Raw genomic sequence first — 24,636 nt, 5'->3', positions numbered from 1 at the left:
TGGAATGTCCCAAGTTGGATGGAAGTTCCTCTACTTTAATGAGTTAATTTTTGGGAGTGCGTTTTCCTTAAAGAATTCCTGCGATTATAGGATTAAATAGATTGCTGGAATGTCCCAAGTTGGATGGAAATTCCTCTACTTTAATGAGTTACTTTTTGGGAGTGTATTTTCCTTAAAGAAATCCTGCGATTATAGGATTAAATAGATTGCTGGAATGTCCCAAGTTGGATGGAAATTCCTCTACTTTAATGAGTTACTTTTTGGGAGTGCATTTTCCTTAAAGAATTCCTGCGATTATAGGATTAAATAGATTGCTGGAATGTCCCAAGTTGGATGGAAATTCCTCTACTTTAATGAGTTACTTTTTGGGAGTGCATTTTCCTTAAAGAAATCCTGCGATTATAGGATTAAATAGATTGCTGGAATGTCCCAAGTTGGATGGAAGTTCCTCTACTTTAATGAGTTAATTTTTGGGAGTGCGTTTTCCTTAAAGAAGTCCTGCGATTATAGGATTAAATAGATTGCAGGTATGTCCCAAGTTGGATGGAAAGTCCTCTACTTTATTGAGTTAATTTTTGGGAGTGCATTTTCCTTGAAAGTAGTCCAGCGATTTTGTTTCACCTTTTTTTATTTGGATAATAGTTCTGGGAGACTGGCAAGAGTAGGCATCCTTCTTAAAGTAATATATAGTTTTATAAATCTTTCTTTCTGACGGGCACGGTGAGTCTTTCAAATGACCGTGAGATCGAAATGACTGAGCCGTGGAACATCTGATCGGCTACTTCCTACAGGAGATTAATTTAACTAAGTAATGCTTAGTTAAGGGCTCTTGATTCTTGTTGATGAATGCACTTCTCCCACTGCAGGTAGTTGCAGGTAAAAAGATGCTTAGATCATTCATAATTCTCTCGAATCCTTCATTCATTCTTTTTATTTGAAAATTACTGGGATATTTTTTTTTTTTTAACAAATTTTTGTTTAAATTAAAAATGTACTTTATATAATTTAACAATGAAGGCATTCAGCAATCTCTAGTAAAGGACCACCTGTGATAATTTGAATGGCTGAGAAGAGTGGCAGTCATAAATTATTAAATGACGTCTGTAGGAAGCATTGGTTAATTAATCAAAAGCAATGGTAAACAATTCTCCTTTTGGGTGGGTCCTGTAGGGATGTATTAATGCCGTGCTTACATTCCTACACTCTGCTAACCAGAGCTTCGCATCAAAGCTATAAAACAAACAGAATGGTTGGTACGCCAAATTACTAGAGCTTACAAGCTCAAGTTCTATCACAAGCATTCCTTAAGTGCTTTACAAATCGTGCAGCAAGTTTACCTTAGTTGCTTGCTCTTTAATTAAGTCCTTTTCATTATTTTCTATTATTATTTTATTTAATAAATATAAAACTATTTTTGGTTATTATTCAAGTTTTTTATCTTTTCTCGTACTTTCTTTTATCAGAAAAGAGTATGAAAGTGGGAATTGAGATCGTGTTAAAGTTTCAGTATCAAGTTTTCAGCGTTCTCTTTGTCTGACTCTACTGAATGGTTATTTCATTTTTTTAATTTAGATATTCTGGAAAAGAACTTGTTTTAATTTTGTATCCTCGGACATTCAGAGCGAATATTTTTCGAATAAAAAGTAATTCTTAGTATTTTTTGGGTAATAGAAATAGGGAAATTTTCCTCTTAAGGCCATTTTGGTGTTATGTACAATCCTATCACTACTTCCTCATTCCTAGGGATTCTAGGGGAAGGAGTATGCTGATCAGGCAATATGGGAAGGACCTTCTTTGGTTACAATGATTCACAACCTTGTTGTTCCTGTATCCAACTTTCGTTTTAGAACTGGAGTGATTTTTGTTTAAAATAGTTTCAGAAAAGCTGGAGATCCCCTACACTGGACTATCGTCAGGAGGAAAAGGCTCTTGGTCTGTCTCTTAACTCGTACGATTCTGCTTCAGTTAACTAGGTATTAGATCCACCAGCTAGTTTAGGTGTTGGAGTGGGGGGGGGACACGATTCTTTGGCCTACCCATTTATTTTGAACCAATCACCAATTTGTGCAGCATATGCTGATATAAATGAATCTACAAGCCACTTTGTAGATGATTGTCATCGCACTTATGGTACTTCCAGATTCCTTATGTATCTTCTAGGGTGAGGGTCTTTCTTTTACGTGATTGTCACGTCTGGTAAGTTAAACGAACTTTCCAACTTTATACGAAGTTCTGAGTGGACTCAATCGTCCCCTCTCTCTTATTCTGCTGCTTCTAATACCATTAGTGTTCCGGTATCGTACGACCATCCAGCTTATTGGTTAGTTGATGTTCTGGTAATGAAGATTATGGTAGGAAACGGGGCTAAAGTCTTCTTCTTCTGCAGTCTTTCTTTTGCGTGGACGTTGAAATTAGATTAAATGAAAAATGGCTCCTTTGTTTTGCTCAAGACTCTGCAGTTAGGTTACGTATGCAAAGCTTTATTTTTTTTATTTTAATCATAAGAATTTTTTTAAGGCATTTTTGGGCAAGTTTTGAGAGTATCAAACCATATGTTACATATTATCGGGAAATTTAACTTAAGCCATTGCTGGTGTAGTGATGCGATTAGACTTCCCTCTTTAAGTTTCATTTAATTGAGGGTAAGGCACTTCCATTTGTTTAATACGAGGTGTGGCTATTAAATAACGAGACAATTGCTGTAAAACATTCTATTTTAAATTTATACATATTTACGTAGTTATTATCACCTTCAATATACACCCCTCCAATATCCCTACAACGCTCCATGCGAATTTACCATTGTTCGTAACAGTGCTGGAAGTCTTTTTCTGGTGAGCTCCTGCATGACGCGTGCCGCTTTTTTTTTCACAGCTTCAACGAACTGAAATCGTGGTTCTTTTAAGGCAGATTTGACTTTGGGGAATAGATAAAAGTCACATGGGGCGGCCAGGTCAGGCGAATAAGGCGGATGGCCTCGGATGTTGTACTTGGCCAGAAACATCTTGACCAGACAATGCAGTGTGAGCCGGTGCGTTGTCCTTGATGGAGGAGAACCCCGTGACTTGTTCTTTTACAAATCGGGTCGTTTTTTTTCCTTACTCTTTCACAGAGTTGAGCAAGCACCTCACCAGTAGTAATGTTGATTAATTATAATCGATATTTTCATCCGTTTTGGACGTGAAAGGGCAACCTGGGGGCGGTCATAATCTGCGACGTCTTCTCGGCCATCTTGGAAACGCTTAAACCACTCAAACATTCGCGCACGTGATTAACATTCATCGCCATAAACTTCTTTTAATAAAAGATCAAGTTTCAGTAGAGGTTTTACCCAGTTTTGATGTGAAATTTCACGACAATTCGTTGCTGTACTACATTGTATAGTATCAGATGTTTTTCCGGCAAAACGAAACTAACACCTCTTACACAAATGACGGTTCCGGTCAGACACGTGAGACGCTGCTATCGAAAGAGAAGGCTTTACGCTGCACAGCTGTTCCGGTCGTTAGGATTTGGCGCATGCATAGTTCTTCTGTTAGCAGCATCAGTCTCGTTATTTAATAGCCACACCTCGTAGATAACCGGGAGATTGGGATATGGGGCGGCAAAAGTGGAATTGTTGTGAAAGCTTTAAAAATGGACGAATATGAAAGTGAACTTTTTTTTTAGGGTTTTAGGTTATAAAAAAAAAAAAAAAGTTATTAAAGCTTTGCAGTAAATATTGAGGTAGCAATTTCAGAGGAGGTCCAAACGAGTTGAGCAAAAACTTCTGTAATTCTGCTTTATAGTTTCGCTCTGTAATAAATTAGCTACAGTTTTCTAACTGGCCGTGTTGTTGTTGTTTTTTATTACTATTACTGTAATAATAAATAAAATAAAAGAAAAAATATAAAGTTTAAAAAACTAAACTAATTTACAAGGGGCGCTCCTATCCGACCATTTGCTGGCCCTCCTCCACCACTCACAGTTACCTCAATATTTTAAAAAAGTTTACTCCTAATTTCCGCCCACCCCTCCGGCTCCATACCCCAGACCATTAGCTTTGTTCTTGTTCATTAAATCTACAGTCGTATATACTGAACACCACCGGTACACAGATCTCTTTGGGGCACCTATCTCTTGATGCCTCATTTAATGTCCCCTGGACTCCATCCACCCGAAGCTCATTTAGTTGAATTAAATTTTACCAGTTTCTACCTTGGGTTGATTAAAGCGTAAAACAGAGGCTCTCAATTAACTTTTCTCACTTCAGCCATATAATTATCGCAATTTTCCCTTTAAACAATACAAAAAACAATGGAAGAATGAATAATTCAAAGTTGATCTTTTATTAGATCTAAATTCAAGTAAATTTTAACCAACTTATGATCACTAAAAATAGCGATAGAGTAATTATGCGTGATGCAAAGGAGGGAAAGTTTATTTTAGGAGGATCTAGGTTTGATTTGCTTTATCTCTTCTCCTGCGTTTAGATCGTTCCTTTATATTGGTGGTTCCCAACCAGTGGTCCGCAAGAACTAAGATATGGTCAGCGAAACACTTAACATTTTTAAAATAATAATATATTTATTTGACGGGCGACGAAGGCGCAGTGAGTGAGACGTAGACCGCCAGTCCAGGAGTCGACAAAAAAAAAATCAGATGATGATATGCGTGTCGCTTTGAGCAATCTCATCAATCCCAGGATTGCCCTATCTTGTTAAGAAAATGCAAGCTCAAATAGCAGCACAATAATATAACTGAAAACATAATCACAATGTTAATTGAAGTTTATTTTTAAAATCTAAAAGTAGTTTACTGTGATATTGAACCTTGTGGTCCCTGCTAACAAAAAAAAATATTAAAATAGCCCCTGGTCATAAAAAGGTTGGGAACCACTGCTTCTTGATCATGCGAAGAGTTTGGTTATACACCACAAAAGTTGAAGTAGATTTCTTCTCCCGAAGAGATTTTAAATCCCATAGTTTTCTAGGGAACAGATTATTTTGTTTTTATTATTATCATCCCCTTTATCTACACTAGTCTTCTGACCAACGGGATGGGCAAAAATTATGAGGAAATGCCTGGATTATAATATATATACGAGGTGTGGCTATTAAATAACGAGAGTGATGCTGCTACAGAAGAACTATGCATGCACCAAATCCTAACGACCGCGACAGCTGTGCAGCGTAAAGCCTTCTCTTTCGATTGCAGCAGCGTCTCACGTGTTTGTAGAGAAATCTGTCTGACCGGAACCGTTCTTTGTGTAAAGAGGTGTTAGTTTCGTTTTGCCGAAAACATGTGATACTACACATGTAGTAGAGCAACGAAATTTCACATCAAAAACTTGGTAAAACCACTACTGAAACTTATCTTTTATTAAAAGAAGTTTATGGCGATGAATGTTTATATCACGTGCGCAAGTTTTTGAGTGGTTCAAGTAGTTTCCAAGATGGCCGAGAAGACGTCGGAGATGATAACCGCCCAGGTCGCCCTTCCACGTCCAAAACGGATGAAAATATCGATTATAATTAATCAACATTACTACCGTGAGGTGCTTGCTCAACTCCGTGAAAGTTTTAAGGAAAAAACGAGCCGATTTGTGGAAGACAAGTCATGGGTTCACCATCAAGACAACGCGCCGGCTCACACTGCATTGTCGTAGATATATAAATAGAGAGGGAGTGCAAGAGAAGAAATCATAATATGATTCCATTTTCTTGCAATCCTCCACATGTGATCCGGCTTCTCTATTCTTACACCTGCCCTCCGGGAGGTCATTTTATTTATTCACTACCCCCAGAACACGAGTAAATACTCGCCCATAATGCTCTTAACCAACTCGCAAGGAAGAAAAACAGAAATGACGCTGCATATACGTATATATATACATAAATGTGGGTCTACAAGTTATTTAACTTCTTCTACACACAATGGTAGGTGGCCAAAGTGCCACTAGAAGAAGAAGAAGAAGCTGGCAAGTGGTGAGTGGGGGTGGAGAAATAGCTGTTGGATTAAGAGTATCATTTCCAAGTCTCCTTCCATTTTACTGGGAACCAGCAGTGGCCCTCCAGGGTAAACAACCAACTAGTTCATCCTCCAAAAAAAGAAAAAAGAAATATTATATACCTTTATTCCTGTTTGGGAAAACTAGAAGGTGAAAAAAAATGTAAAAACAACTTTTAAGTTTTTCATACAACTGGAAAATTTATGTCTTTTCTTTTTTTAAATATCTAATTTGATTCATTTATTACTAAGAAATATAATTCATAAATTTTTTCCCCCCAAATTTAGAATTTTATTTGCTAATTCCTTGGGTGATGAGGCCGTACATTATGCTGAAATAGCACTTTAGAGGGGAAGGATAAATTTCCTCATTTGGAGCGGGGGGCCGTAATTTTTGTACCTTACTCTATTAAGATGATTATTTTTCATTAATTAATAATTTTTGAAGACTTCTTTAAAGGAAACTGGCGAGGTCTGTGTTAACACATCATTGGAGAGAGATGTAGTAAATAAACAAGCTTATTTAGGACCATTTGTGTTTAGGTCTTCCGGTTCCCTGTTGCATTTCTCTTGGTTACGTAGACAATGTCAAATAATAAGCGCATCATTAATTTGTCTGGATATCTTGTTCATGAGTAACTGGTGTGTTAGATTTTAAATCACTAATAATGATTTTTTTAAAACTTATTATTATTAAAGATAAATACCAAAATCTAATTTCTCTTTATAGGATAGTTCACTCTAGTGCTGGGGCGTAAAAACTGGCGGCCCCCCCGAGTAATTTCTTGTGGCCCCACGATGTATTGAAATAAAATACAAAATATAAAAAAAAAAAAATGAAGGAAATAGCGCTAAACGGGGAAGATCGAGGCAATATCGTACACACAATTCCCCAGTTTTTGATAAACTACTGAAGACGGAGTATACTGGCCCAGGGTCTTTTCTGCGGGGCCTGTGGGCTTGTAAATAAACGCGGTGACTTAGTTCCGGCAACTGCTAGAACCCGGATCTACCACTCTCACTGAAATTCCAGTATGATTCGGTTTTAAAAGATGAAGTAGGAATTCCCCTAAATATATTCTTATTTAGCTGAGAAATATCCAAATTTGTTTGCTATACAAAATTTTGCTGGTTATATCTGGAGTACGTCCTTGTGTGAGCAACTATTTCCCGTCTATGAAATTAGACAAAACGGCATACAGATCAAGATTGACTGGATAAACTGATCTATCTACCTTAATGAAGAAGATTTTCGGTTCTCAGTCTCTGAGAATCCAGATATTCGGAAATATGTTGTGGACCCGCGTGAATCTTGCCTGTTGCACCAAAGTGGCCAATGGTTTAATTGAGTTTCAAACCCCCAGCTCCAGTAATTGATTCAAAATTTTCTTGATCCTATCGCCACAATGTTTTAGCGAACAAAGATCTATCTTATACGGCTATCTACAGGATGTCATGTCTCCTAGGCTGTACATACTTCCGGACAATTTTTAATGAATCAATCCTACAGGACAGTTTTAGTAGTGTGTCTTGTCTAGTCTAAGCGTTTCTTGTCTTGTCATACTACTGTACATCTGAACCTATTTTGGTAAGTAGCCAAAAAGTTACCTACCTCCTCTTAACAGCTGGTAGAGAACGTGCAAATTTATCCATTTAGTAAATTATCATGAAAAGAGATTACTACTATATTAATGCATAAAAATGAAAATTTCTCTATTAAGAGAAGGCTTTACGTTCGTCAAGTTATTTAAAAAAAAAATTAAGTATAAAATAACCCAGACCGAGAGAGGTAACCAACCCTAAGTGTGCGTAGTTCTGTCTGGTCTGTGAGTAGAACGGGGAAAATTACGAACGATGGTAAGAGTTTGCAGCAGCGTGGGGAATAAAAAAAGATGGAAAGAGAAAATTTGATAAACTTAAAGGAAGGTTGGTTATGATGATGGAGGGGAGAGAGATAGGGTTGGTAACAGCTTGGTTACCTTGTGAACTTGTTACGCTGAACTTAAAATTAAGGATTTCCTACAACAACAACAACTACAGTAACCATGAACAACAAAAACACCGCTCCGTTAAAGAGCAGTTTGTTGGTTATCCCTTGCTTTCCCTTTTTTAAATTCATTCACACTTACAAGCACTCGTTTACAGCACAAACACTTCAACCTTATCCGTGATGTTGGTTTTTCTTTTTTTCGCTTCTTTCTTCTGTTAACCTTCAATTTCAACAGCGATTGTTTTTGTTAGAAACCAATGCTGTTCTAAAGTATTCCTTTTCGTCTTGGAAGTTACTCTTCATTTCAGTTCAGTCTGCTTCTAGAAATTGAAATATTTTCTGGTGAATTTTCAGTTCAATTATAATTATCGCTATACACCATTTGTGAGGAAACATTACCGGCCCTGAAAATAATAATAAATTAGCGATCGCATCTCATTTTGAAGAAGGTGATGGATGATGCGGCGAACTTGGTGTTCATGGCGTCCAAAGAGAAAGCACACATTTTTTTTAGTCCAAACCTAATTCTTCCGTGCTTTGAATATCCTGGTCTGAGTAACGTAGGTGTTAGTGGATGATCTTGGAGAAGTTATCTAGGCCAAAACTCGCCGCCACCAACATTGGGGGGCAAGAGCTTACGCCCTTGAGTTTCTATTGAGTTAGATTGGATAAATGACTCAACAAAATGGCATCCAAAACATTTTACGGTTGTGTAGAGCAACATTTAGACTTGCATTTCCACCGACATGTCGCGGTCTAGCAGTAAAAGACTTTTCAGAGGCAGTTAGGTTGTTGTTTCAAGAAAGAAATCAGTAGATCATCTGCGTTGAGATCACAAATATCTTTTGTGACAAATCCCGTTCATCACAGTGGCAATTGAAGGTTCCCACTTGATTAGAACAATTTAGAGTTGATCGATCAATTTTGTTACTCGAGCTCATAGCGACTTTACAACTGGTGTTTGGTATTAGTAACTTCTTTGGACTTGATCGTTCTCCTGCAATTTTCCAAAAAAAAAGACTATACTGAGCCCAAAATTAGTCACAACCTTATACACCTTTTTAACTCCTAACAGTAGATGCTGGTAGAATTTCTGCCTTGTAGAAATACCGCATTTAAATCCAATACACGTGTATGGGATTTAGTAGGCTCAACGCTTAAGATATCCTCCTCATTTTTTGAACAACTTAGAGGAGTATACTTGGAGGAACAACTTTACCGTAATGACCTAACTCTTCTATTGTTTTAGAAATCATGTTCGAGATCAATAGTTAACTGTGAACATTTTTAAGCATAATATAAGTTTGTCCTTTTTCTGGGTGGTGTTTTTTCCTTTTTTTGCTCCCAGTTTATTGAGGAGTGAAGAGATAGTAGGAGGAAGAATAGTGCGATTCATGGCGATAAAGGGGAACTTGCTTCCACGGAAGATTATGTACGATTTTTTGTACGAACAGTACGAGACGCTACCGCGATTATTCTGATCTTAACGCTTCTGTCCCTTCTCAAAGTTTTTTTAGTCCTTACGAGCGTAGAATTTTATAATCAGTATGAACTAAATTCCCTCTCCAAAAAAAAATAGACAAGATCTAAATTCTCCCCAAACTTAAGTATTGAATAAAACAAAACAAAATGCGGTTGAATCCTGTTAACAAGTTGTGTACCGTTCAAAGGGATTGGAATGCCCAATAGATGTGGTAAATTGCACAAGGAGTCAAGTAGGGCTGTTACCGCACCGCAGCAATGTTCCAGATTGGCCCTTCGGTTAATTAGTTGAATATACGGGTATGCACAAGCTTATATAACCACAGCTCTTTTACATCTGCCAAATGAATGCATAATTTCCTTATTTGACTCTAGAGCTCTTACAATTTCGACGACCTACTTTTAATAATTAATACAACAGTGTAGAAAATGAAGGATTATTATATCCTAGGATGACCCTCAGATGAGAACTCAATCGAAAGCAACTTCCTATGATTCTGTATTTGTTTTGTAAGTATTTTGTACGGTTGTTTAAGAATGTATACTGACCATTTAGTTAGCTATTTACGTTGCCCTTTAACGAATTCCAGCCCTTTATTTTTATACACTTTTAAACTGCATTGTAACTATATTCATAAAGTTTTATTGTTGCCTCATGATCGCCTTCCTAGAATACTAGCAGAAGAAATTATTAATAAAAAAATTATTCTGGCATAAAGAGCTTCAAACTTCAAGCTGTCCAAATTCTGCCAAACAAGTATGTAGTAGCGAGACGGTAAATAAGCTATTGGAAAGTGTTGGCTCGGAATGTGAAAATAGCCTGCGGCATAAGTATGAATAAATCCCAGATTCACAGTTTGTATAAGGAGCTGAAGGTAAATCTGGGTGTGAGAAGCATTATCTGGGAAACCACAATTATACTGTTCACAAGAAGCAGGTTATTTTCAAATTAAGGGGCCAATTATTCCTAAATTATAACCTCAGCAGATCTGGTACCTTCTTTCTTTGAAAATTTAGTCCATTTTCTTGGTAGGTATGTGTCCCGTACTCCAGGAATTTAGAATCAGATGGCTAGGGAGAAAATTATTTATGTTATGAAAGGGTGACAAATTATTTGACTAGGATAATTTGTATGAATACACCAGGAGAGCCGGGAGTTACAGATTATATGTAATTTCACATTTCAATTTTTTTCGTTTTATACTTTTAAGTTCTTCTTTTAGATTGTGAGAGTCAACTTGTCGGACGGACTACGTGTCCATATACAAGTGTTATTTGTGTATATATAAGGTAAGTAGGGGGAAGACGCAAGTACCGTCAGATTTTGCATATCTACAACTGGATGAGAGCAATTCCTACGTTAGAGCGTTTAGTCATCAACCGTGCTTGTGAATATTTCTATTTATATCTAGTTTAATCGTCGTTAAACTGAAAATTCAACTCTTTGAATTCGGCGAGTACACATTTTATAATATTTCGTTGTCCATTTCTTAAGGTTTGGTGACGGATGGACTAGATTAAACATAATAATTCCGTGATATTTGTGTTGTGTGCATCTTGGTGAGTACGTGTTAGCTTGAAACAACATGGCTGAAGCCGTAGTACACAAATAAATCTATGTGGCATCTTCCGCCAGTGCTTGGGGTAAGATGCCACCTATTGAACTGTTTCAATTTCATATTTATTCTCATTCATTATTACATTTTGAGAATATGAATGACAACCAAGAAGTCAACGCACCTCTGGCAATAGCTTTAAGAAGCAGCAGCGGTTCCAACATGGCAATTGTTGACAATTATCCAAAATTATTGTACCTACTGTTTCAAAGATAAACACATTATTATTACGGATCATTTTCTTAAATCCACTTATTTTGGTCTCTGGCGATCTCAAAATAGATATTTCCAGTGTAAATGTAAGATCTTGTAATACTTTTCTTAAGACAGAGAAAAAAAGATAATCATCAAATTAATTGATAAGTATAAGTTTGTAAATAGCAAGCTCCTGATTGGCTATTAGATCTGTATGCCACATCCCAAATACCATAAATTAACAAGCTATCCAATTAACTGTTACAGAATTAACAATCACTCCCAAACAGTGAACAACTCCAATATTACAAAGAGCAATTAAACTGCGGCAATGAACTTACTCTGCCATCTAAATAACATTGAATCAACTAACCAACTGTTGTACTTGGTTTTTCATGTTCCCAGTTTCTATCTAAATCACAGTTTCTACTCTCGCTCGAGATAAGCCCCAGATCTGGTAGCATTCTTTTCCCAGATTAGAAACGTGACTCGTAACAATTAGCCCATGAGACTACCTCTAACCCATGGCTCTAACCTTAGCCACGGGAATGCAAAAGCGGGCGTGGAGAAATTAGCTATTTCTTGTCCTCCTTTCCCAAAAACAGATATTTTCAATTTTGGATCTAATCTATGTTTCCGAGATCCTCTGGAAATTATTTTTAATCTTCTATTCCTCTCAAGGTATTGTCTTGGACAAAATCAGAGAACCGAAAGTGCCTCTTTACAAGGAATTAAAACATTTCTGTGGAATTCCGAAATTTAAGAAAATGGTTTAAGCGGAGGTGCGACTTATCTCAGTAAATTTTATTATTTTCAACTATTTTTTCTTAAAAAATAATTTCAAGAAAATTAATATTTTCCAAAATTGAGCAAATAATAGTCACATGATCCGTTTCATTCAGGGCATCAAATTAATCAATATTTTCTTGGAGATTATTGATTTAATCATAAATTGATAACTTAAAAAAAATCTTTTAAAACTAATATAAATTTCTTATTTTCTAGGGCAAGGTTTGACACAATTGGATTTATCATTGAATTCTCTAAGCTCTGTACCATCTCAGGCTTTCAGAAGTCTACATCATGTACTCATCCTGAACATGAATCATAACAAGATAAGCGCACTACATTCAAAGGCTTTCGAAGGACTTGATACTTTGGAAATATTGACATTATATGAAAATAAAATTAGCAATATCGAATCAGACGCTTTTAAAGGATTGGATAAGTGAGTAAAAATTCTTTATTTTATTTGTATTGTTTTCTTATTTTCATATAATAAGCAGCATTACTGCGTTATTACTCAACAAGTGAAGGAACAAAGAGAATCTTAAGTCAAAAGAATCATTAAGAAGGCAGCGATGGCATTCCCTAGAACAGTTGCACTTAACCTTTTGTCGTTCCACACGTACCCTTTTGATTGTTAGGAAAAGGGCTACAGAATAATTAATGCTTAAACACTTAAAGCAGGTGCGCATAAACTAAAGTTAGTTCGAAATGTTTTGTTTTTTTTCGTGCAAAGAAATTCTCATCTTCAGATTCAAGGTAGGACGAAATTTAACGTCGAAGTAGCACCTAGAAATGCCCTAGAAACGTTGTAGACCCAAATCAATAAACATTTTTAAATTTCGTATAAGCCGTTTGCAAGAAACTTTTTTTTAAAAAAGTGAGAAAAAATTCTGTCAATAAACTGGTTTTTCGGGTTAGGAATAGTCCACTAGTGTCGGACATTTTTTTTTTTTACATATGTAATTACATTGTAATTTGTGTTAATTGAAGCTGAGCTTATATTTACTCTGGTGGGACCCATACACATTCTTGTCTCTACTGCTAACCACATGCTGTGAGCAAGTTTGCTAGCTTTTAGGAATATATTTACAAATCTGGAAAAGTTTTAAGTGGTTTTCAATTATTTCAACATTTACCTAACTTTTCATAAATAGACTACCAAAGTTCTACTTTGTAAACTAAAGCAAATAATAATTATTGAATGTTGTTATGCTAATCAGTAAAACTTGATTTTATAACAAAAATACAGTACCGTGAATTCGCAAAACTTTCTCATACTGAAAATCAGAATAAATTTACCATAATTATGTTAATTTTTCACCAAAAATATACATATTGTATTTAGAAGATATTCGAGTGTAAGCGCGTGGTGATTCGCCCAGAGATTTGGACTGAAGACAAAGATAGTATTATTAACTTACCAGACTCCTAACTCTTGTCAACCAATTACCTGGTTTTACTGATTAAGTTTTGATTTTGTGATTTTGATCTTGAAGTTACAATCGGGTCTCCAGGTGTTGGGACTAAATTGAATTATAAAGATGAATTTATAGGTTTCGTGACCGTAATTTGTTAACTTAGGATTCAAGATTGGCGAGGAATCGGTCAAATAAAAAAACAAACTCGTCTTTTTTAGCCAACGTTTCAACAAATATATTGTCCTCTTCAGGGCGTGGCTATGCGGGTTGGTTGAGTTAGAGTTTCTGTATTTAGAGTGCTGAACACTGAACGCCTTCCATTGTAATCTTTATGAGACACATCATAGTCTTTCTTGAGATGGAATTCCATTGCTTGGTAAAGCTCTGTTCCCTGTTGATGCTGTCGTAGACAAACGTAGAAGTCAACAAAAAAAAAAAAGAAAAGCGTTCTTTCGTTACAGATAACACTGTCCATCACCGTAAAAAGCTCTTCATGGAAGAAAATCGTGAGAGCCAAGCAGCTGGATTCGAACCCGGAATCTCCGAGAGGTTATCCAATATACGCTGACCACTGAGCCAATATCTATCCTTACTCTGATATTTTCCTTCAAATAAAATCCACTTGAGTTAATAGGTGTTCTCAGAACATAGAGACTATATTATTCTAATCAACTTTAAATAGTTTGTCTTTCCGTTTGCCATCATTATTGATATTTGCACGTTAGAGATAGCTAAAAGTTAGCGTTTAATTACAATTAATATGAAGTGAAATTTTAACTGTAAATTAATAATACTTGATCAAAGAAAGAGAGAGAGTACGACCGACAGATGTGTAAATATTGATCAGTTCATCACTGATGATGCTGTACGACAGAAAGATGAAATTAAACCTCAAGCCTATTCTATCTCTTAACATCCCGGAAATGACTCTTCTTGACCAATCCAACTTGTCACCAATACCGCCTCTTTATGTCCCGCTTCCTTCCAGTTCTCATTATTAAGTTATCAGCGCTTCTCTCGCTAACTAATTCAAATAGCTTTCATTAATTAAATATAATTAAGTCCTCTGTCGCCCAGTTGAGCTAAATTCCGAAGCATTTTTAACTCCCCTCTCTAGAAAAGAACTAATTTCTTTAGATCCTCTTAGTCAGTGCTTTCTTTATCTGATTTTACTTAAGAAAGTACTTTTCACTTTGCCCTTCTTTATTAATTCTCTCCTTCTTCCTCGTGTTAAATTCAATTTCTTTTTCTTCAAATTCTTTTTAATGAAATTACATTTCTTTTATATTTTTATTTTTTTTGTACTGTTAAAGATAATAGAATTATGTGTCGTAACTTTATCTAGTTCTTTTTCTTAATTCTTTAAAAAAATCTTATTGTGAAAAGATCGCACGATCTTCTTTTACACCAATTCTTAAGGAATTTTCTATCGAAACGTTTAGTTTCTCTCAATTAGATTAGATTGAACAGTTTTTGGTGATTTGATTATTTAATTCAAATTCACAAAAGATTATTGCCAATTTCAGTCATAGTTTTAAAAAAAAAAAATAATCCCAAGCTTACAACTTAGGATATCTTCTAAGCTTATGCTTATTAACTACTTTTTTTAACAGTTTTAATAACCAAGGTTGGGTTCTGTCTTCTGTCTTGACTGTTTCGGTACTGTACGAGGGTCGTTTGAAAAGTCCGTGCAAAAATAAAAACTACTTAATTTTTTGGGGTAAACCTTTTTTATTTTTCAACATAGTCTCCTTTTAGGCTTATACACTTCGTCCAACGCTGCTCTAGTTTGTTGATCCCTTCCGAATAATAGGATTTGTCCAAGTCTGAAAAATAGCCATTGGTTTCTGCAATCACCTCCTCGTTTGAATAAAATCTTTTTCCCGCCAGCCATTTCTTCATATTGGGGAACAAATAGTATTCCGAGGGAGCCAAGTCTGGTGAATAGGGGGGATGTGAAACGAGTTGGAACCCTATTTCCATTAATTTTGCGACCACAACTGCTGAGGTGTGAGCTGGTGCGTTGTCGTGATGGAAAAGGACTTTTTTGTGGGCCAATCGTGGGCGTTTTTCTTGCAGCTCGGTTTTCAAACGGTCCAATAACGATGAATAATATGCACCTGTATTGGTTTTACCCTTTTCCAGATAGTCGATGAGGATTATTCCTTGCGAATCCCAAAAGACAGTCGCCATAATCTTTCCGGCCGAAGGAACGGTCTTCGCCTTTTTTGGCGCAGATTCCCCCTTGGTAACCCATTGTTTAGATTGTTCTTTGGTCTCAGGAGTGTAGTGATGTATCCATGTTTCATCCACAGTGTCCTGCGGATTCTTCTGGAACAGCTGCAAACCGTCCTTGCAACACTTCACACGATTTCGTTTTCGGTCAAGCGTGAGCAATCGCGGCACCCATCTTGCGGATAGCTTTGTCATGTCCAAATGTTGATGCAAAATATTATGTACCCGTTCATTCGAGATGCCCACAGCACTAGCAATCTCACGCACCTTCACTCTTCTGTCATCCATCTCCATATCATGGATTTTATCAATGATTTCTGGAGTAGTAACCTCAACAGGGCGTCCAGAACGTTCAGCGTCACTTGTGCCCATATGGCCACTCCGAAAATTTTGAAACCACTTATAAACTGTTCTAATCGAAGGTGCAGAGTCACCATAATGTTTATCAAGCTTCTCTTTAGTCTCCTGAGGCGTTTTGCCTTTCATAAAGTAGTGTTTAATCAACACACGAAATTCTTTTTCGTCCATTTTTTGAAAATCACTCGACTTCCTCGATTCAAACGAATGCCAAACACAAAGAAATAGACCGATCTGGCTGAAACTTGGTGTGTATTCTTCCAAGAGATGCTACTAACTAAACATAACCTCGATACGCGCCAGTAGTGCTATCTCTCTGACTTTGCACGGACTTTTCAAACGACCCTCGTAAGTACTAAAAGTTATCCGTTTTTAGCTTAGACTGCTTTCTAAAAAGGGATAGCGGAATAAGAGGGGTCTGGCGGCCCCCACCGGTTTTGAAACAATCGACCCAAAAACTTTGGAGGAGACCGAAAAAAAATTTTTTGAAATTTTTTCCGACCCTCTCCAACCCCACAAAAACCCGTAAACGAGAAAAATGTGTTTTTTTGATATTTTAATTTTTTTTCGAGCGTTCTAATCCTTTTAAAGCGGTTCCAACGCAACTAAAAATTTATTTTGGATGTGTAGATGTTCCCTGAATTTTTTCGGTTTTTACTGTACAGTTAAATGAAGTGAAACATAGCTTTGAATCCAAAAAAATCGTTGAAAATCGTGATTTTTTAAAAACAAGTCTTCGGCATTTTGGGCTGACTCGATGGAAAATGACGGCCTAACTATGGTTGAAAGATACACTCTTACTCTACAAAATGGCGCAATTGAAACTCAATTTGGTTGCTTGTTGTCTGCGATAACTCAATTTGAGTAAAACGCGAATTTAAAAGGTATGCGATTTTGGCCTATAAAATAAGTCACAATTTAATTAAACAAAAAAAGCACCAAAAATAATGTTCGTATAAAGGTATTCTAAATCGCTGATCAAGAATTTGATGTCAAAACCATGTTTCGACAATTGACAGCTGTTAAAAATGCTGTCCACAAAAAACGAAGAATTCATTTTTTTTTCAATTTTTTTTAAATGCACGGATAATTGTTTTTATTTTCAATTCATTGAGGTACATAATTATAATCTTGAATTTGATGATAAAAGTATATGTTGATAAAACGTCATATCACATTTTTTTAGTTTGATTTTGTCGATGTTAATTTTTTGAAATTTTTTTTCGCTAAAACAGAGATGCCACCAAAAAAACGAAAACTTCCAAATGATGAATGAATGATGAACCTGTAAAAAGGATCTTCAAATCTTTTTCTGCCATTTCGGGAAAGTCTGATACATCGTCTGATGTCAATGGTTTGAAGATCCTGATGCTGACAAGTTTGAGAGTTCTGATAATTGTCGTTCCACACGATCACGATCTTGCGGAAAAGTTTCGTGATGACTGTGGCTTGTTGATGGTAAATTCGGATCCGCACTGACTAGACGAGTTGAACGACGACATTTTCCGCACAGAACGTTTCCTACATCCACTTCTTTGTCCAGTTCAACCGAAAACAAGTTGGCTTCTTCTTCTGAAGTAATGACTTTTTTTTGCTCGGTGCCGTATCGCAACAGTAGGTCGCATTTTATGCACCTTTCATCATTTGGAAGTTTTCAAATCCAATTCCTCGGATTCGAATCTACCATCAACAAGCCACAAGTAGATTATTCAACAACAATTATTGATTTCTCAATTGTAATTTAATTTAGTCCCTTCGTTTTTTGTGGACAGCATTTTTAACAGCTGTCAAATGTCGAAACATGGTTTTGACATCAAATTCTTGATCAGCGATTTAGAATACCTTTATACGAACATTATTTTTGGTGCTTTTTTTGTTTAATTAAATTGTGACTTATTTTATAGGCCAAAATCGCATACCTTTTAAATTCGCGTTTTACTCAAATTGAGTTATCGCAGACAACAAGCAACCAAATTGAGTTTCAATTGCGCCATTTTGTAGAGTAAGAGTGTATCTTTCAACCATAGTTAGGCCGTCATTTTCCATCGAGTCAGCCCAAAATGCCGAAGACTTGTTTTTAAAAAATCACGATTTTCAACGATTTTTTTGGATTCAAAGCTATGTTTCACTTCATTTAACTGTACAGTAAAAACCGAAAAAATTCAGGGAACATATACACATCCAAAATAAATTTTTAGTTGCGTTGGAACCGCTTTAAAAGGATTAGAACGCTCGAAAAAAATTAAAATATCAAAAAACACATTTTTCTCGTTTACGGGTTTTTGTGGGGTTGGAGAGGGTCGGAAAAAATTTCAAAAAAATTTTTTTCGGTCTCCTCCAAAGTTTTTGGGTCGATTGTTTCAAAACCGGTGGGGGCCGCCAGACCCCTCTTATTCCGCTACTCCCTTTAATCTTTTCTAAAATTCTAGTTTAAATTTACTAAAAATAATAATCTAGGACAGCACAAAATGCGTACAACTATGTTGCGTGAAGCTAAGAAAAAAACCTATAATACTCCTGTGCCATTTTAAATTACTTAAAGCAGAATCACGCGATGAGAAATGCATAAAATTAGGCTTTTCTTTATAAAGTTGAAATATACTTTAATATAATAGTTTTGAGGAGGATAGAGTAGTAGTTACTTATAGTATTAGATTAATTAATTGTATTTTATTAATTATTCGTATGTAGAATACTTCTTCAAAGAGGTGTCGTGAGATCTATGATACACTTCTCGCTGGAGGAAGGTGTAATAATTAAAAAAATGTATTTTTTTTTTTAAACAAATTAACTTTTAATTCAAAATAACAAAATATAAAACATGATTTAAAGTTCCAACTCTGATTACTATCATTTTGTTTAAAAAATAATTTTTATCATTACTATTAGAGGGGATCTATTCAGGATTAAACGCTGCATACTTTCTTGTATGAAAGTTTGGCTCTTGTTCAGTCCGAGAAATAACCTTTCCCTTAACACTACAGCATTTATCTCCCTTAGAATCAATACGCTTTCGCATTACTTAAATTTGATCTCATTTCGTACAGTATAGTTCCCCTTCTACAGTAACTAACTTCAACTCATTTCGGAGAACATAGCTCTCTTTACAGTACTCCTGACTTGTTTGTCTTTGAAACACCTTCTTGCCCTTATATATTATTACATAGGACAGTTAAACTTATTCTCCCTAACGGGAATTTGACCACCACCTAACGGATCCATTATTCTGCCTAACCTTCAGAAATACCAATTCATTTGACATATTCATTTAAGAATAATTTAAATAAATTATTAAGTTTGATGTGTGCACATTGACAAATTGCAATAAGAAACATTAATGTAAATGCACAAATTATTTTTACTGTTCGGGTATTTTAAAGGAGTACCTTGCTTAAAAAATTGACTTCAGCTGTGACTGTTTCTCTTTGGTCTATATTTTTATCCAGTGATTTTTTGTGGACATAGAATTTTGACTTAATGTAATTGTATCATAAGTTCAGTCGAGACTGCGTTCAAGACTACAAGAACAATGGCTGTTCAGGTGTTTATTTAGTGCGGATTTCGGCCGGCAATTTTTATGGGGCTATACTTCAAGAACTCTTGAAGTCCCTTGAGGAGGTGCCAGAAAACTGAGTAGTACAATGCCTGTGTAAACCATAGCTTTTCATGGGGCTTTTGAGGGATCCATCAGCTTGAGCTCATTCTTGCTGGAGAGGATGAAAGTATCTGATTAGGATATTGTAGCATAACATTAGAAAGAATTATAACAGTTTTTACTCTCCATAACTGTTGTCCATAGATTCATCACCAAACATCGTTTATTTATAATTTTATATTATAAATTTTAAAATAAACAATTGGGTCGCTGGTAGGGCTTTAAAGAAATATGTAGGTCGCGCGGTAATAACGTTGGGGAAATGCTGCCAAATGTAACTGGAAATTTTATCCCATCACAGTGAATATCAATGATATTGGCCGGATGTGAATTTGATGGAAGAGTATTAGAATTTCAGTTATCTATTCCGGAGAGAGACAAATATAGCACATACTGACCATTCCCTCCACCACTCTGTGCTGCTAGTAATACATGTGTAGATAACACCGTCATAATTCCAGCAGAACTATCCAGTCACCAGAGAGGGCCACCAGTGCCTGGATACTGGGAGACCAAGTAGGGTTTCAGTTATTGGTAGTATTATCTGCATAACAACCCATTGAATAGTACCCAACCAGCAGCGTGGGTGTTGTGTGCCGTACTGCTACTAGATGTATATGTAATGTTAACTTACTGTTACATACTCTACCTTGCAACTGCTCGTAGTTTATACTATCTAATGGGTCTGCCTTTGCATAAAATTTATGTCACAGATATTATATATTTTATATGTAGATAAATATGGTGTGAACACTTTTTTGGTTAAGCAATAAGGATGGCAGGAGCACAGAGTGCTGCTCCATCCATTAGCAGTAGTTTATGTAAATAGCAGTATATAGTGGAATGATGAATGTGTGAAGCGAATGTATTTGTAGGTAAGAATGGAGAGTAAGTGATATTCTAGTGATAAGCACCTAGACGATGCTGGCTGTATGGCGGAAGCCAAACCTTTTTCTCCAATATATAACTGTTATAAATAATTTTACATATTTTTTAAAGTTTAAGATTTTTACGTTCTCTTTTTTAAAGATTTTCAATTTGATGATTCAAAATATCTCTTTGAGATTGTCTGAGACGAAAACGTTTTGCTTATTCGGTATGTGGGTCGCTTGTTTCCTCTATAACACTAAATGCAGTACGCCTACTGTAATCCAACCTTTACCTGCTTGTGGTGCCCCCCTGAACAGTAGAGGCTGTATGAGACACTTACCCATTATCGTCGGGATTGAGATAATCCTCAATCTCACAACTCACCATCTTGCTGAGAGAGATGGGCAAAGCGTTTTTTTTTTTCAGAATGTCTCAGTAGATGTTTTGGTGTAGGTAGGTCGCTAGGGAGCCAGGTACACCAGACTTCTTATCCAGATCTGCAGATACTAGAGTTGGTATAGCGTATCCTTTGCTTAGGGGAAAGTCCAAATCCTTTAATCAAGGGCAAATTTTTCAAGAAATCTAGGAGGGCTAGACATACAAGGATGGTTATAAGGTCTGGGTACCACCGAACTCCCCTTTTATATTCCCTGAAGTGTTTGGTATTTTTTTTATCTGGGTCAGAAACCCTTAGGATATCTGAAAATTTTTTGGTGGAGAGTCTGAATTAGAGGGAAAAATGACCCTATCTAGAATTCTATTAAGACAGTTTTCTCCGGAATAATTAAGCAAAGAACGGGATAGGCCTTTCTCTTTTTTCCTTATTTGAACTTCTGCAGCGTACGTGGTGAGTTATTTTACCACTAGGGAATTTGCAGGGTCTTTCCTGGCTGTTTGAATGATTAACCAACGACATACTTAGTGGACTTCCTAAGATAAATATTTTTGAAATTTAACAGATTTTATGGACTGAAATTGTAATAGAAGAAATTTCTTTCTTGTTATCAATATTTCGGAATTATAAGTTGGGAATTTATTAAGTTTATCTCTGACAAATACCTCTTAGAATTTATATGAATAGTATCTTTTGTAAATGATATTCAATAACCCTATCGAGAATATTGACGACCATCCCAAAGAGGAATATCAACAAGTGCTTTGGGTGAGATAAGGAGGAGGAGGCTGCGGCAGTTTGTGTAGGGGCAGAAAGGTTTGAAGGATTGCTGCTGATCCACGGAGCGGAGAACTTCTTGGAAGGGTCACTTTGTTTTACTTCCAGTTGTACTAAACCAACAAGAACCGCTGCAAGTAAAGCGAGTTTGTGGTAAAGTTCTGTCTGCAAGTAACTATAGATTTAATGTAATACAATTTTGTTAAATCGAGAATCTACTATGGCTCGTCTTTATATATATATTTCGATTCTACTTTCATTCTATTTTCGCTAAGCTAAAATATTATTTCATCTAATAATCAGGCATTTCCTCCACTTTCTTCCATAAATAGATTAAGAGAAAGTATTGCAATTGTGACATTATTGCGGATATTAAATTTCCAGATAACTTCTTCAACGACCCTCGCTTCAATACTTCCGCCAGGAAATTCCGAATTGTTTTATTCCTTACTGCTTTACCGGGCCAAATATCCTCTGGATACTTCTTTTCCCACACGCTGAAAAGTCTTTTACAATATCAAAATGGGAAGGGATTAACTCAGTGGTTAAAACATTTACTGGGAATTCCTAAGCTAAGTTCTAGGTTCGAATCTAGTTCTGTAGCCTAATCCTCTTCCTTCAGAAGCTTCTTTACAGCTCATAGTGATGGACAGTGTTGTCTCTCGTTAAAGAGTTCTTTGCAAGAACCAGTAATTCTAACTTCCAGCTGGTGTTGAAGCGTTTATATTGTCACTTGCTTCATTCCTGTAACTCTTGTACCATACTAGTTCTTTTCAAGTTTTTAACTTCATTCGCTTTATTTCCTAGCTTTATTTCCTAGCTTTATTTCCTAGCTTTATTTCCTAGCTTTATTTCCTAGCTTTATTTCCTAGCTTTATTTCCTAGCTTTATTTCCTAGCTTTATTTCCTAGCTTTATTTCCTAGCTTTATTTCCTAGCTTTATTGATTGTTCTGGTGAACTTTCTTCGGAAAACTCCTGGCAAAAGTTCACCAGCGAAAGGTAGTAGTTAACTCATCCCACTAAAGATGTGCTTCCTAGGTGACAGAATTGCATTTAGCGTCTTCTCTAATTTCATGTTACAAAGAAGACAATGGATACCCCTGTTTCAGTCCTCCATTTGAAATTAGAAATCTTATAGTGGGGAAACTTAAAACTGCAAGCAACTTGTTGAATTCGTGAAGGCCTTGCAAGTCAATCGTTTTATTTTTTTGGGAAACCTAACTGAAGCATCCAACATCGAAGTTCTATCCGGACTATTGCAGGCTTACTTTTGATCTTAAACGGCTTATTATATGCATGTCACTTACCACTAAAAATTCCAAGTTTTAAAATAATTTATAAATTAAGAGTTTTTAAGAACTAGGTATGGAGAAAGTTAAGTGAGATTGGTCCCTCAGATTTTTTTTTACTTCTGTCGCTGTCGATAAATTTATCGATCAGTTTTATCAATTAATTTTATAAATCGATTATTACCTGAAATTGAAAAACAAAAGTAGTCAGTAAATTAAAGAAGACATTAGGAAAATTGATTTTTAGAAAGCAGAGAGAGCGGTGTTAATGTCTAGACAACTCGCCACAACGCCTCCGCAGTGCATTAGAGAACTTGACAAGTTGAGTGGGCGGAAGTGGCCTCATCGGCAGCTAGTCAGTGGACTAGGTAGGGGGGGGATGGTCAGGCAGACAATATTTAAGTTTATCGTAGCATTTCTTCGCAGTAAAGGGCATGTCAAAATAACCGACCAGAGCACGCGCAAATCTGACTTTTGCCAGATCAGTTATTGATATCGGAGAATCAAGCTATTATTGAGTATCATGGTATATTTCCTTCCGCTTGTAGGTTACCGAGTAATATTGTGATTGGTCCAGTTTCAAAATTTAGTTGTATACTGGGTATCAAAATTATTTAGTCGGAAGTATAAAAGCTTTCTTAATTTTGAAGGGAGACGTTTTTTCTGGCGGCACTCCTAGTTCTACCTGGGGCTTGCCTGGAGAACCTGAATAGTAACGTAATTGATGGATGGGTACATGCCTTACACAGAATCGTCTCTTTGATTTGGTGAGGCCTTACACTATATAGTCTCCCCGAGATGGTGACATTCTTCTCTTGTAAAACGACCGTGTGTTTGCACGGGGGAAGGGGCTGGTTTCCAGGGTGGAAACGGTCCTTGAATATAGCTGAGTACACAGTTGTGCTTTGAAGAGGAAAATAGTTTCCTTGATTTGGGGGAGCTTTCTTCAGGAGATCTATTTCTGGGCATTAGAGGAGAAAGATGAGTCGGGAACTAGGTCTAGTCCATTTGGACTCACTTTTGGATTGGCTCACAATCATCTGAAGATGGTGCCTTCTCTTCAGATGATTACGGAATAATGCACAGCCCCTAATATGTGCATTGCATACAAGTTTACATGAGGCATAACATGTTATGCAGAAACATAAATGCTATGCAGGGCATTTGAGGAGAAAGATGAGTCTGAAACTAGGTCTTGTCCTGCAAGAGCATTCTCCAATCTCAAGTTGCTCAATTCTCTGGAATTGGACGGTACCACTGAAGTGATGTCACCCACCTTTCATACCACCTATGGGTATGGAACACCTATAATGAACCTGTCTTCCGCGCTCGTATACGACGCCTAATTAATAGCTGAAAATTAAGCCTCGCCTGAAAAAAAAAAAAAAAAACTAAGCGATTACTGTAGTTTTGATATAAGAAATTTATTCCGATGAGGGTTTCGAACATACCCGCAATGCAGTTGATCTTTCAAGATACACGCCCAGAAACTCCACTGGTAAGTAAATTGGTAGTCCAAAATGTGTACAGCAAGAGAACGTTTTGCTGAAATTAGTGAAAATTGTAAATTGTGTTCGTAA

The 24,636-nt window shown here is 36.3% G+C and overlaps 2 protein-coding genes across 9 annotated transcripts in view; one reads left to right on the top strand and one right to left on the bottom strand.

Moving 5' to 3' along the window:
- Positions 1-24,636, bottom strand: part of LOC141448055 (uncharacterized) — a 326,177-nt gene that overhangs the window by 278,704 nt on the left and 22,837 nt on the right. The window lies entirely within an intron of this gene.
- Positions 1-24,636, top strand: part of LOC141448056 (uncharacterized) — a 251,173-nt gene that overhangs the window by 207,521 nt on the left and 19,016 nt on the right. For all 6 annotated transcript variants that reach the window (XM_074116097.1, XM_074116101.1, XM_074116096.1 and 3 more), the window contains one exon: positions 12,277-12,499. In XM_074116097.1, coding sequence (XP_073972198.1) covers positions 12,277-12,499 — 223 coding nt within the window. The remainder of the gene's footprint in view (positions 1-12,276; positions 12,500-24,636) is intronic.

Source organism: Rhodnius prolixus, unplaced genomic scaffold (assembly GCF_049639745.1).
Source record: "Rhodnius prolixus isolate KJV_2025 unplaced genomic scaffold, Rpr scaffold_13, whole genome shotgun sequence".
In the NCBI taxonomy this organism is placed as follows: domain Eukaryota; kingdom Metazoa; phylum Arthropoda; class Insecta; order Hemiptera; family Reduviidae; genus Rhodnius; species Rhodnius prolixus.
The sequence above is the reverse complement of the archived record's forward strand: the minus strand, read 5'-3'. Positions and strand labels throughout refer to the sequence as shown.